The sequence below is a fragment of the Pelodiscus sinensis genome, chromosome 3, assembly GCF_052426305.1.
Source record: "Pelodiscus sinensis isolate ZL-2025 chromosome 3, ASM5242630v1, whole genome shotgun sequence".
In the NCBI taxonomy this organism is placed as follows: Eukaryota; Metazoa; Chordata; order Testudines; family Trionychidae; genus Pelodiscus; species Pelodiscus sinensis.
This window is the reverse complement of record NC_143054.1, coordinates 80133026-80148691: the sequence shown is the minus strand read 5'-3', so window position 1 is coordinate 80148691 and position 15666 is coordinate 80133026. Positions and strand designations below refer to the sequence as shown.

The 15666-nt window shown below is 42.6% G+C and overlaps 1 protein-coding gene across 3 annotated transcripts in view; it reads left to right on the top strand.

Moving 5' to 3' along the window:
- AK9 (adenylate kinase 9) overlaps positions 1–15666 on the top strand; it is a 175308-nt gene that overhangs the window by 31413 nt on the left and 128229 nt on the right. For all 3 annotated transcript variants that reach the window (XM_075923971.2, XM_014573695.4, XM_025184734.3), the window contains exons 8-12: positions 2348–2473; positions 4662–4736; positions 5706–5804; positions 10263–10402; positions 10481–10661. In XM_075923971.2, the coding sequence (XP_075780086.2) occupies positions 2348–2473; positions 4662–4736; positions 5706–5804; positions 10263–10402; positions 10481–10661 (621 nt within the window). The remainder of the gene's footprint in view (positions 1–2347; positions 2474–4661; positions 4737–5705; positions 5805–10262; positions 10403–10480; positions 10662–15666) is intronic.

Genomic DNA, 15666 nt, shown 5'->3' with positions numbered 1-15666 from the left:
ATGTATCTTTTCAAAGGTGCTATGACTACTCACACGCGAGGCAGCAATGGCAACGCCAACATTGCCTCTTTGACCAGTCATGCCAACGCCACAGACTGCTGAAATGTCGCAACCTTAATAATCGTACGCACATTCAGCCCAGCAACAAACAGCAGGTTTGATGCCTTGGTCGAGAGCAAACAGACAGTCCCTTCCAACTCTACCCACATTTTCCACCATCGCCCACAGACCTTTTATCATTACTGGTCCAACATTGCCACCAACAAGTGGGTTTTGGAGATAATTCAATCCGGATACACCATTCCATTCCTCTCTATTCCTCCTACAACCCCACCATCCCTGTCCCTCTTCAGAGTCTTCTCACACGAAGACTTACTACGCACCGAAATCGCTCACCTGCTCCATATAGGTGCGGTAGAAAGAGTACCATATCAATTCCAAAGGAAAGGGTTCTACTCCCGCTATTTCCTTGTCCAAAAGAAAACTGGCGGATGAAGACTCATACTGGACCTCTGGCAACTGAACAAATATGTCCGGAAACAATGCTTCAAAATGGTAGCACTAACCTCCCTACTAGTCAGTATACATGACTCCATACTACAGCCCTCGATTAGGGCAACTGGTTTGCTGCTCTCGACCTCAAAGACACTTATTTTCACATTACGATTCATCCAACACACAGGAGGTTTCTACACTTCACAATCAGTACAGACTACTTTCAATATCGAGTTCTACCGTTTGGCCTCTTCACAGCACTCAGAGTGTTCACAAAAACACTTTCAGTAGTAGCTGCACACCTTCGACGCAGAGGAGTAGTGATATATCCCTACCTAGACGATTGCCTTATAAAAGGACGCTCTTCACTGGAAGTTTCCAAAATACTGCGTATTACCCGCCAGACATTCCTTCTCTTAGGTCTCCTCGTCAATGGGGACAAATCCATACTTCAACCTACTCAAGATCTGGAGTTTATAGGAGCTCGCCTCGATTCCATTGCTGCAAGGGCATACTTACCCATCACCAGATTTCAGGCAATGCAAGAACTATTGGACGAGCTCTTCTACAAGCATTCAGTACAGGTTCTCACAGTACTCAAACTTATGGGCCACATGGCCTCTACTACAAATGTCGTTCCTCATGCCAGACTGCACTTTTGTCCGTTGCAACACTGGCTGGTTACAATCTACAACCCTATGAAGCACAACGTACACTAGTCAGTGCTCGTTCCTTCCACAGTCAGATCTTCTCTCCAATGGTGGACCAAAGATGACAACTTATTGTCAGGGACTCCATTTCATCGACTGCAACATCATTGCCATATTACCACAGATACCTCCCTGATAGGATGGGGAGCTCACATGAGTAAACTCGCCATCCAAGGCCGATTACCACCCCAAGAGGCTTTACTTCACATAAACCTCTTGGAGCTGAGAGCAGTCGCCAACTCTTGCAGACATTTCCACATCCAGATCTGCAACTGCACAGTGGGCATTCTCACGGACAACATAGCGACTATGTGTTATATAAATCGTGCATGGTCCCAATTGCTATGCATGGAGGCAACCCAACTATGGAACTGGTACATTGCCAATGGCACAACCCTTGTGGCATCTTATTTACATGTCATCAGCAACATGATGGCGGATTTCCTCAACAGGAATTTCACGATAGATTGCAAATGGGAGATCCACTGCAGAGTCCTCCATTCCCTCTTTTGCCGGTGAGGTATACCTCGGATAGACCTATTAGTCACCGACAACAACACTTCATTATGTTCTTTAGCTTCTCAGTATTTTTCATTTCCATTCCTCGTGTTACTTACTTTCCCCTTCTCTTTCTCTTACTATTCTACTTTCCTTTTAAATGTATCCCATCAATCAATATTAGCTAACATGTTTATTAAAACATATTTCTTCCTAGTCTAGACAAGGCCATAGAGAGACAATACAACATCATAAAGATGAAAATATTTAAATATTTGTAGAAAATGCTAAAGGCTGAATGCTCAGATGTAGCAGAGGAGTGCTCCATTCACCTCCAGGAAGAGGAAGCACACAGATTTATGTACTCTCCTCTTACCTCATCACTCTTCTCCTAGGATACTTTTAAATTGCTCTCCCTTGTAATGTTGGCCAAAGATGTCTGGAGTTCCTCTTATACCCAGGAAATGGACTTACCTAGGTAGTGGTGGGTGGATCACCCTCAGCTGGGGAATCCTCAGATGGCTGCTTAACTTACTATTCCACACACAGAGAGTAGTAGGGTTCTAACTGTTGTCCTTTCAATCTGATTTTAGTATATTTATTATTACAAGACCTGAAATAAAGTATTTTTTTCTTTACTTTAGGCAGCAGCAGATGCAGTCATGTTGTCAGATATTTTGCCTCATTTGGTGCAGAGGCCTGAAGACTTTTTAGAAAATGCAGAAGCCAGGGTTAATCTCTATAAGGACACCATGCTACATCCTCTAGAGGTAAGAACAGCTGAAGATTGTTTTTAAATGTGTTTTATATAATTTTTATGCACTCTGGGTATTTTGAGTTTATTTTGCAAAGATGTACCTAACCCACAAATCGATCCCCTCCTCAGAATTTAGAAGACAGTTCAGTGTTGTTTCTGGTGTCAAATCAAAATTTTCTAACACATTTTTCTAGTTTAGATGAGACTTAAAAATTGTGAAAACTATATTGTCATGTACTTCAGTATTAGATGTCAACTGGCTACATACTTTGCTTATACCCACCAGCTTTCCTACCATTTACAATATTTATGCTATTGTGCTATCTTTGAAGTTCAGAGACATTTAACATACTGATATGTACTGAATCATACAGGTTTTCTATTTACACTACTCAAACGTGTAACAACTTGGTCATCTCACTGTCCATTAGTTGCAATGACTGGCTGTAGTTGTTTTGGAGTCATTGTCTTTATAGTAGAAAAATCCTATTTTTAAGTTATGTATGTGTTATGATAAAGAATAATATTGTAATAGTTTAAATATTAAATGTATTAATCTGTTTTATAATTATGACTGTTTCATACCCTGCCGGCCACCCTTCCTGATTCGCAGAAATGAATGGAAGACCATTTGGTAGAGATGCATCAGACAGAATGCTTGTATCTCTAACTGATGTCAAGGGTGGAATAGACCTGTACGGTCACCATTATGTTTTAGGCTTACAACAAACATCCTGAAATAAGTAAAAGAATGTGATGATTGTTCTTCTTAAAATTGTAACTTGATGTTCCTGGTAGAATGTTCATATCACTTTTGTATAACAAAGAATCAACTCTGTTTTGTGTGAATGAGGAATGTTTGTTAAGAAATAAGTGTAAAGGCCATCACTGGACCAGATGTTCTAGGGAGGAACTGGAGACAGACATAAAAGCGGTAGGAGATTACTTTACAGTCCTATCAGGATGCAGATAAAGGGCAAATCGATGATTCTAAAAGATAAGGCAAACACCTATCAATTGGAATAAGATAGTTGTGATATGAGAAGAATAACTTAAGAAAACAAGCACACGTCAAATTGCAATTGATTATAGCATGATGATGCAAAATTTACTGATCCCAATGAAGGACAACTGCTATAGAAAAGAGCTGTTTTGCCATATTTCTGGGCTCATCCTGCCACTGGAGCCTTGGTCTAGACTGACAGAACCTGGATCCTCCCCTCGTACTTAGCTTACTTGCTATCCATCTGCATGTGCCACATTCACCGGCCACGGCCTTAAAAAAAAAAAGGAGAGAAAGGAAGAAACACAAAACCAAGATGTTTAACCTGACCCCTTATTATACCAGAGTCACCAGGTTTCAAAAAATGCGACACCTGTCATGAACCTATGCCATCGTCTGATGGTCCCTCCTCCTGCATCAGATGTCTTGGTTAGGTGCATATCCTGCAAAAATGTATAGTTTGCTCTGTAGATTGTTCATTCTCAGAAACAAACTATAGATTCTTCTTCAAGTGATGTCCCCATGGGTGCTCCACTGTAGGTGTCTGATTATCCTGGTGCCGGAGATTGGAGTGGTTCATAACAGTAGCCGATCGGGTCACGCATGCGCTGTAGGCTCCTCGTGCCATTTGCGCCTTTTGCTTCATGCGTGCAGCCTGATCTCCCCTCAGTTCCCTCGTTCCCGCCTTTGACTGCAGACAGAACTTGCCTCACTTCTCTGAGTCCTGCCTCAGAGAGTTGCACTTAGAGAGTTGCACTTAGAGAGTTGCACTCAGAGAGTTGCACCGTGACCATCCATTCTGCTAAATCTGGGTATGGAGTGCTAAATCTACCAAACAACAGTGATCTAGACACAACTCACTCCTCTCCCTCCCGCCCCCGGGGTCTCTTAAAGAGATATCTCCCTATTAGGTACACTATGACCTGACTGTAACTATATTTTCAAAATTCTCATATATTTACTTTTTGCTATTAAAATAGAAGCTCCTTTCCAGAAGCTTTTGTATTGTTATTCATGACTTTTAGACCGACAATTTAAATGTTATTTGTTTTCAATCTATGGACTGCATTTTAGTCCCAAGGGAGTTCCTGTGTGTTTTGTCATTGACTTCCATGGGAGCAGGATCAGATCCTTTAATTTATTGTTTGGTTACATTCAGTTAAGGATTATGTGTATATCTTTCTTCTTAAACATGAAGGACATGATGGCTGAGCAAGATTCCCAGTATCTTATTGAACTGAATGGAAAGAAGCACCCAAATGAGCTCTTTGCAGTAAGTATACTACACATAAACGAAACTAGATATTATCTCTATTAAGATGATATTGGAAAAAACAGTAAAACAAATGATTCATTATGAATCAGTATTCTAAAGATCAGTCTGTTTCTACCCACCGCTTAATAATGGAAAAACTCATTATGAGTTTCAGAGGGGTAGCCCTGTTAGTCTGTTTCAGCAAAAAACAACAAGGAGTCCTGTGACACCTTAAAGACTAACAGATTTCTTTGGGCATAAGCTTTTGTGGATTAGAACCCACTTCATCAAATGCATCTGACAAAGTGAATTCCAACCCATGAAATCTTGTGCCCAAATAAATGTGTTAGTATTTAAGGTGCCATGGGACTCCTAATTGATTTTGATTATTACAAGCTTGGCATGGCAAAATTTGATCTTTGGATCTCAAGAATATTTGCATGCATAGAAGCTCCTGTCTTAGGTACAAGAAGTGTCATATATATATTGTAATATCAGTTCATTTCCATTGACAGGCTTCTTTTTAATGTATTTTTTCATAATAATAAAAACTTGTACCAAATCCCACATGTATAAACAGATTCTGATCTCAAAAGAAAATCATTTCCCTTCTCTCCTCACCCTTTTCATCACATACTATGAAACCATTTGCTTATAGATCTCACCCGCTCCCTGATGAGTAGAAAGCCTTTGCAGTATTATCTATCCCTTCCAGCACTAGACCATCTACAAGTTTGGGACTCTGCCTGAGGAGGGGCAGAAGGGTTAGGACTGGAGTAAGAAGTTTCTGTGTGATCTATCGCCACTGAACACCCAGTGGAAACTCTGCTGAATATGTAACAGGGCTCCTGGCTGTGCTACAGGGCAATACCGTGTATACTGGCAATATATAAATACCAAGTTATAATTTTCAAAACACATCAAGGAAACTTTCAGATTCAAACGTGATTTTAAATGTTAATTTATTCAAGAGAATTTTCTCTTTAGTCAGTGATAGCCCGGCTTCAATCCATGGGCCTTCGAAATGGTGCTCTTATCACCAGACTTCAAAGCCCAGAAGAAGAGCTCTCAGAAGGAATGGAAACTGTAAGTGTGAGATTTGGATTTCTAGAAATGTGATTGCCTTCAGTAATTATAATATTTGTGCATTACTCTTTATATTATGTACTTTTGAGGTGATAACTTTGTTTTACATTAAACACCCCACATTATCATCTGGGACTACATCTACATTGCGCTTTCTTGCACAAGAACATATGCAAATGCATGGCGATGAATATCGCCACGCCTCATTTACATACTTAAATGTATGCAACTCATGGGCCACATGGTGACCATGACATTTGTGGTCCATCATGTAAGGCTCCACTTCTGGTGCCTGCAACAGTGGTTAGTGTCAGTGTACGTCTCTTCAAGACATCACGTCAGCAAATGAATCATGCCAACACCCACGGTAATATTCTCGTTGAAGTTGTGGACCAACCCACGCAATCTTCTTGCAGGGGTTCCTTTCCACCAACCTCAGCCCTCCGTTCAGATCACCACGGATGCTTCCCTCATGGGCTGGGGGGCCCATATGAGCCATCTATCTGTACAAGGGTGCTGGACACGCATGGAGGCAATTCTCCATAAAAACATTGTAGAGCTCAGGGCTGAATTCCTGCAAATATTTCAAAACACATATTTCCATCAGCAGAATTCTCATGGACAGTGTTGCCACAACTTATTATATAAACCATCAGGGCAGTGCTCAGTCCCGTGCCCTCTGTATGGCGTCAGTGCTCCTAAGGAACGGGTGCATCCGCAACAATGTCACACTCACAGTTTTGTATTTGCCAGGGGTCAACAACACCACTGCAGACACGCTAAGTAGACAGCTTGCACTTCATCACGAGTGGGAACTCCAGGACGATGTACTCCGACACATCTTCAGTCTTTGGGGTTTCCCACAGGTAGACCTGTTTGCATCCCAACAGAACTCCAAATGCAGACAATTCTTCTCCAAAGCGGAAATTGTAAAGAACTCATTGGGCGACACTTTTCTCCTCAGTTGGTCAGGTCAACTTCTGTATGCATTTCCACCCACTACACTCATACCCAGAGTAGTACAGAAGATCAGAAGAGGCAGAGCCAAGGTGATCCTGATAGCACCTTCATGGGCTCACCAGCCATGGTTTCTCTTTTTTTATCGAATGTCTCTTCAGTTACCTCGTCTCTTCCCGATCTCCCCAACCTGCTAACTCAGGATTGCAGGACTCTTCTCCATCCACAACCCGATGTTATTCGACTCACAGCATGGCTCCTCGATGGTGCTCGAACACTAAAGACCTCTGTTCATCCCCAGTAAAGCAGATACTTCTACACAGCCAGAGAGAAATCACCAGAACCACCTATATGCACAAATGGCGCAGATTCACCACCTGGTGAATGGAAAAATACTTAGACCCGTATAGTGTACCACTACATGATATTCTGGAATATCTTCTTTTCTTCTTTCCCTACACCACACTGGGTTACCCATATTGTCACCTGGCCGTTATTACGGCTTTCCTTCAGTCCCTGGATGCTACTTCCATATTCATATATCCTATCACCAAGCGCTTTATTAAGGGCCTAACTAACCTCAGTCCACCTCACTGGCCCCCTCCACCACCATGGGACTTGGACTTAGTCCTGGATACTCTTACCAGACCACCCTTTGAACCACTGGCAACAGTACCTCTCAGTGTTGACAATGAAAGTTATTTTTCTGTTAGCAATTATCTCTGCATGTACGGTCAGTGAACAAGCAGCCCTGCTGGCAGTATCGCCATATACTGTCTTCAGCAAACACAGCATAACTTTACGACCACTTTCAACCTTTGTTCCCAAGGTCTGCTCTCAGTTCCACATCAATAAACCTATCATTCTCCCTGTATTCTTTCCTAAACCTCACACTTCCACTCAAGAGGTATTATTGCATTCCCTCGATGTATGTCATGCATTAGCCTTCTACATCCAGAGAACCCAAGCCTTTAGAAAGTCGCAGTGTCTTCTCTTATCCCTCACAGAGTGGTCTAAAGGACATTCCTTATCATCCCAACACATATCAAACATCATAGCAGACTGCATTGAGAAATGTTATACTATCCGAAACAGACGACTTCCAGTCACTCCAAGAGCTCATTCCATGAGAGCAGTATCCACTTCCACAGCGTTCCTCAAGGGAGTTCCCCTTACAGACCTCTGCCACTCAGCAACTTGGTCTTCAAATGTCCCCTTGATGAGGCATTATGCCATATTGCAGCATTGGGCCTCGGACTCAGCAGTAGTCTTAGCAGTGCTTTCCACAACCATCAAACCATGACTCCAAGACCCTCCATCCATTCATCCTGAACCACTGCTGCTCACCTACAGTGGCGCACCTACAGTGGCGCACCCATCGGGACATCACTTGAAGACGAAGTTACTCACCTTGTGCAGTAACGTTGGTTCTTCGAGATGTGTGTCCTGTGGGTGCTCCACTACCGCCCTCTTCCCTGCTCCAGAGTCTCTGTTCTGTCTATCTTTCAGATTCTCGGGCGGACAAGAGGAACTGGCGGGAGCTGGACCACGCACAAGAGAAAGGTGCAAATGTCATGAGATGCTGACTGCGCATGCGCGGGTCCAGCTGACCACTGCTGTCAAGATCTCCAATCTGAGGTGCCAGGACGAGCCTGACATCTACAGTGGAACACATATGGGGACACACATCTCGAAGAACCATTGTTACTGCACAAGATAAGTAACTTCTTTTTGCGCAAGAAGGAGCAATGTAGACTGCTCCTTCTTGCGCAAAAGCCCCTTGCACAAAAATGGCAGCTCATTTGCATATGTTCTTGTACAAGGAAGTGCAATGTAGACATAGCCAAAGGGTATACATTCAAGCAGTGGAGGCAACTGCAATGTGCTATTTTGACAAAGAAGTGGATTTAAGAAAATGAGTTTCAAACCTACTCATGTAGTTTAGAGCTTCAATAAACATCCCTAGATAAAACAAGTATGAGAAGCATATGCTTTCAATTGTAAAAAGGATTGGAACCAATGAAGATGGCTTTGGACTGCCCCTGTTTTGAAAAAAAACTTGAGAAAATCCTTCATAAAGTCATATTTGTTGAAAGAAAATGTTAAAGGATAAAATTTCCATCAGCAAGCTGGTTTCATACCTTCCATTACTCTCTTGGTTTTGTGACATACCTATTAAAAATATCAAACTCTATATGCTCAGTTTCTAAAAACAGACACATTTTATTTTCCACATTAAATCAGAAATAAGATATATTAGTGTTGACTTCTGGTATCTTCATCATTATGTATGATTTCTATAGGGAGGTCTCCTGAAAAAAATAAGTCTCTTGGGCTCCTCCTGTGTGCAACTGAGAACATAGATGTCAGACATACAAAGAAATCTTAGGGTTCACCAGTATGATATTCCTTGACATCCTTTACAATAATAAGCATGCATAGAGATTTTCCCTGTTGTCACCAAATCATCAAAGATTTGAATTGGGCAGTAGCTAGTGAAACATTCCTGATTGTGCTAATGCTTACAGAAAAAGAAATATTTTCACTAAATATGTCTTTAACAGACCCTTAAAGGTCAATGAGTACAGAAAACTCGCACTTTACGATGGCCCGAGTTGCAATCCCCCCCACACACACACACACTTATGACCATTTTTGTAAGTGCGGAAGGGGCCAAAACCCCTCGACTTACATCCTTTGCCCGCATTTACGATGGCACACAGTACCTGTCATAAATATGGGTTTGAGTTACGATGCTCCCAACTTGTGACACTTCCCCAGGAACTGATTGCGTTGCAAGTCAGGAACCGCCTGTAAGAGTCCTGTGTACAGAGGAAGACAAAACGGTATTTTGGTAATAGTTGTGTGGTAATTCCCTATTTGGTAATAGGTATTTTGGTAATCCCCTATTTGATATGTCTTCCAAATAGTTCTGTCAAAGAGATTAATATATCAAAATTGGCATTTCCATAAACCTAGAATTGAGCTGTTTGAGCTCCACTTTGCCCCTTCAATATAAATCTCATTAGCTAGGGGGTATTTGTACTCCCTAATGTATTTATGGCTTTCTTTTTAGCCCCATCTCCTATGGTTCACTTCTTCTCTCTTTAAATTTGCATTTTGAACTTTTCTTTAATTTACTATTGAGTCTTTAGTAATACCAGGTCTGAAGATGTAATGTAAGATATTAGTCCTTGATGCGCCTTTAAAAATGTAGACATTCATTTTTGTTAAAAATAATTGTTTCTTAAAAAATTGTGTTAAAAATGTAAAGATGAAATATCTCTCATAATTACCCTTTACAGTGGAGTACTGCTAGTCTGAAAAAATTTAATGAATTCACATATTCTGATTTAAAATTAACAAATAAGCACAATGTAGCAATTCATTAAGAAGGGTATACTTACTTAGCAAATATTTCAAAACGGCAAATGAAACAAAATAGGACATATACAAAATATAGAAAAGTACATATACTTTTATTGTTGTTCTAATTAACAGGATGAACTTTTTCGGACTCTTTCATCTTTGAAACTGATAGCACCTAGATACCGTTGGTGTAGAAGCAGGTGGGGTCGAGCATGTCCTGTTGCTTTAAAAGAGGGTAACATTATTATGGGACTTCCAGAGTTAGCTGTCAGGTAAGCATAATTTGATATCCTTTGGGTGTTAGAAATATTTTTAAAGATTAACTATCTATATTTTTCAATTTCTTAAAGTTTCCTAGGTAAAATGTATTTGCTTTCATCTCAAGAAGCATTGAGAGCATTTATGTTGAATCCCCGTCTGTATCTGCTACCACCTATGCCACTTCCTCCTTGTAAAGTACTTGTATTTGGACCTCCTTTTTCTGGAAAAACAACTCTTTGTAACTTGATTGCAAACAAATATAATGGAAAGGTGAGTATATATATTTTTTTAAGTAACGTGTAGGGTTAGACTTCGAAAATGTATGTTATTTGAATAGTTGTCAGATGTAAAATAGCATACATATGCTCTTCATTTCTGTTTAAAGATATTACATACTGATCAGATTGTCTTTAGTATAAAATACACAGTTTGATGTGAAGACAATCAGTATATCTGATCTCAAACCGATACATGCCACCCACTCATTCCACTAAGGCTGTGTCTACACTTCTTTGTAAACCCATATTTGTGTCCTTATGCACGCAAACTCATACTTTCCAAACTTTAAGCATGTATTTTGCATTGATACATACACATCATATCTGCTCTTTACCGTACATACTGGTACATCCATACTGTGGTACACTGACATGTAGTTGATGCCGTAGCTTCTGGGGGCATATCCTTGAGTTCTTCACACTCTTGCTAGATGTTGCAATGCTTGGGTGTAATTTATTGTGGGAGACTTGTCTATTCATTCTGCCACACTTGCCCAGAAGTACTCTTAGTCCACAAACATATCCAGCTAAGCTACTGTGAAACTGTGCACTCCCTGCAACATGAGCCAGCTCATAGGCAGGTATGGCTTTGGCATCACCAGAACTCCATGCTCTGGAACCACATGCCACTTTCAAACAGAACCCAATCTGAGAATTATGATACCTTTCTGCATTTCCAATTGTTTCTACAGTTATAGGTTTGTGCCGTTCCCTCCACAACTAGCAATGACAAACTGTAAAACTGCTGCCAACTTTATAGAAGCTAAGGGGGACAAAACCCTGCAGATCCCTCTCTGGCTATAACCTGCAGCAGAGCTGGTGGAGATGATTGATGGGTCCCACTTATTGGTGGGAACAGTGATTCAGGAAACCATTCCCTTAGAGTCTTTAGTGGAAGGACACCAAGAAACAATCTGCTTCAATATGAAATGCTCTCCATTCTTCCTGATAATTCTCAGCATTCCATGATTGGAAGAGCACAACTCCAGGGGCCTCAGGTTGGGAAGCAGAAGCAAAACCCCAGATGACAGGGTTAGCCAAATAGAAGTGGCTGCAGGCCAGAATCTCATGCCCTCTCAAAAGTACTGGGACAAGATAGACAGCATGCCATGACCAGACAGGGCCCCAGAGTCTAAATACATCCACTACTGCAAATTGCACCGATAATCCAGGCAGCACAATCTACTACCGCAGTGCCAGGAGGGCATTCTGGCATGGCCAACTTGTAAGTGGAGCTATGTATGCAGAAATATGGATCTGTTTTTCATAAGATTAACACCCAAAACATCTTTCAAATGATAACTGTGTTTCTAGTAAAAAGCTAAGGCTTGCTGATTTTTTTCAGTCCCAGAATCCATATTATATCCCAAATGATTTCAGGCTGAGGTGGTTAAGAAAAATGGCTTGTCTTCTGGCTGCAGCACACACATACATGTAGTATGTAATGACAATTATGCTGAGCATAACTTTGAAATCCCTACCATTCTTAATAGCAATAACACTAAAATAGTGACTGCTACAAACCAGGCTCTGGCTCCAGGGCTTGTTGTGCTGTTACTTCCTCTGCAGACTGTTCTCAAGGGTCATCCCAAAATATGTCCTCCAAATATTGACTCAAGAGGTCCACTATCTGGTCCTCCTTGGAAGCCTGGTCTGGGCCAGGCGGCAGCATCAGTAGTGTGTTCTGAGCAACCGCAGTCTCTCTTTCAGTAGGGTTCCTTGTCCTTGTTTCCTTTTCTTCTGGGCTTATAACCATGCCATCCCTGTACATAGAAGACTGTCAGGTATAGGCTCTGTGCTGTGTGCGTTCCTGCAACCAGACAAATTCCTTTTAGTAGGGGCAGTGAGCCAAGTAGTTCCTAACATACTATTTCCATTCTTCATTTTGCAATAGGTAGTCTTGTGGTACTTGTTCTACTAATCTGGTGGATCTTCAGTGCTTCCAGCCTCTTTACTATGGCTTCATAAAAATGCAGAGGTACTCCTCTCAAAGTCATAGATCTTAGTCTCCTCACACAACATCTTGCCCAGTATCTAAGCATGTTCTTCTGACCAGTTAATAATGTCCTAGGTGGTGGGCAACAAGCAAGACGTGAGTGTATTATCAATTCAGCAGTCAGGGTGAAAGGGCAGGATTAAATGTCCAGAAGTTGTATTTGACCCAGGAGGTTGCTTCCAGTTCACAGGAATCAAGAGGGAAATTGGAGGGAGAGAATTGTGGAATAGCATTAGCAGATTGAACACAAACCTGGAAGCACAGACTTCTGCTACACCTTCATTGCAAAGTAGGTGGGCTTGGACACATGCAACAACAGAACACGGGCTCCTGCCTATATTGCTGAGTGAACCCGTGTTGAGAGGTTACTGGCATGTGTTAGAGGGTTTTATGCATGGACCATATGAGAGTCTGAGCTTAAATATAGTCATAGATATGGATTACTATGCAGTGTAGTGTATATTAATACTTTCAGTTAGCAATTTATTTTAATAGTATAATATCTTTACTTATATCAACTAGATAAAAGTTGTGACTGCATGAGCATAGAATAGGAAGGCAGCCCTTATTGCAGGATATAATAGAGAAACTTGAAACAAAATCTTAATCATCTTCTTCGGGTAGTGTCCCCATCGGTGCTCCACTCTAGGTGTCGGGCTCGTCCCATGCCACAGGTCGGAGATTTGTAGCCGTGTTTAAGCTGGACCGCACATGTGCTGCGGCGCATGCTGTTCACGTCGTTCGCTAGTCTGCACGCGGTCCAGCTCCCACCAGTTCCTCCTGACTGTTCGTGGTTGCAGGCGGAGCAAAACCGCTCTCCTCAGAGTGACAAAAAGAAATCTGTAAAGTAAGTTATAAATAGTTAGTCAATAGTTCGTAGTTAGTTAGTTAGTTAGTTATAGATTAGTCATTTCCTCGTTCTAGTTTAAAGAAAAAAAAATTTTTCCCTCATAGTTCTTGTTCAATCAACATGCCAGAATCCCCTGGTTTCAAGAAGTGTGAGGAGTGCCACAATGCAATGCCGGTGTCTGACGGACACTCGTTGTGCATTAAGTGTTTGGGCGTGGGTCATATCCCTCAAAAATGCCCAAGTTCTTAACTAACTGCCCAAGCCAGACATGACTGCAAGATGCGGTTAAAAACGCTCCTCTTCAGCAAGGCTCTACAGCCCACTGATACCGAGACTGCCAGACCGCCGACATCTTCAGCTCTAACACTGGCCAAAAAGTCACCCCTTGGACACTTGTCGACCTCACGCAGGAGTGTGGGGGACAGGCCTGTTATCTTGGGATCGATGGTACCCCGGCATGCTGACAGGAACAAGTCAAGCTGCAGCATATCGGAGCCGAGTCCTTCCCTTCATAGGGAGGCTACTCTGGCACTGGACGCAGCCCTGTGACCTGAATCCACCCCGGCTCCCGTTAAAAGAAAACCTGCGGCACCGACGACCATGCACGTCTTGGCACCAATGTCGGCACCTTTGCTGTCGACACCGGTTGGCCCTGCACCGCCCACTATAGCACCGGCTACTGTGGCACCGGCTACTACACCGACGCCTTCGGAACTATCTCCGGTGCCCTGACGGAGCGGCTCATCCACGCTGGCATTGGCGTGGACCACCATGATGGCACCGAGTACTTCGGTGCACAGTGTGATTAAATCATCAGCACAGCATACAGTGGACCCTTTTACAGGGCACTCTGCAGCACCGATACAGCACAGGTCTCACTCTGCAGCATGTATGTCTCCGGTGCGAGGAAAGGTTAAGCACAAATCCAGAAGGGTATTAACACCTTCTCCAAGTCCAGAACTGGTTGCTGTCTCTCCCCAACTGCAGTCACCAGCCACTGTCTTTTCGGTACCACTACAACAGGAAAGTCATGCTACTCTCATGCCTCAACAACAGAGACCCTCACCACAGTATTCGTCATCACTAGAACGTTATCGTAGGCATTCACGCTCGCCATCATATGCCAGGTGTAGATCCCATTCTCCTCGATCACCAACCCGATCCTCTTATTCCAGGTATCGTTACGGCTCTGAAAGGAGATACTCACCAGGTTATTCTCCAAGGTGGTATTACCATGATCGTTACCATTGGCACTGCGACAATTACTATCGACGTCGCTACTCTTCAGGATACTCTTCCTTGAGGTCCCCACAATGTTACCAACGAAGTCCTCACAGTAATCTCAGGTTGCCAACCCTTCCACAACCATCTACAAGACCACCTACACCATCTGGGGATGTGCCTCTACCACCTCAACAACCAGAGCAAATACCCGTGCCAGAGAAAACACAATCTCAAGTCCAATCTCCAACGGACCAATCTTCTTCCTCGCTGGATGATGCAGTCTTTCCTAGGTACTCTTCCCCACAGATGACATCCACCAATTCCATGAACTGTTTAAGAGGGTAGCGGAATGTCAAGAAGTCCAGATAACGGAGGTTCAACAGAAACAGCATCTTCAGCCATCACAAAAATAAAAAACGGCGTTACCGTTGGATGAGGCAATCCTTGAGATTGCAGACGATATATGGCAGGCACCGGCCTCTGCTCAGGCCACACATAAGAGAGCAGACAAGAAATATTTTGTTCCCTCAAAAGGGATGGAGTTCCTGTTTATGCACCCGCAGCCAAATTCATTGGTTGTTGATGCAGCCCAACAGAGAGCTAAGACACCACAATATAAGAACGCTGCTGCTGATAAAGATCTAAGAGGCTGGACCTCTTTGGCCGGAAGGTTTACTCCTCCGCCACACTGACCTGAGGATGGCAAATTATGCCACTCTCCTGTCCAACCATAACTTTGATAATTATTCAAAGCTAGTGGCATTACTGGAACGTATACTGGAGGACAAGCGCCAAATATTAAAATCAGTGGTCCAGGAAGGCCACACAGCCTCAAGAATGGCCTTGCAGATTTCTCTGGACATTGTGGATGCGGCGGCTTGTACCACGGCAATATCGGTGGTCATGAGAAGGTCATCGTGGCTCCAG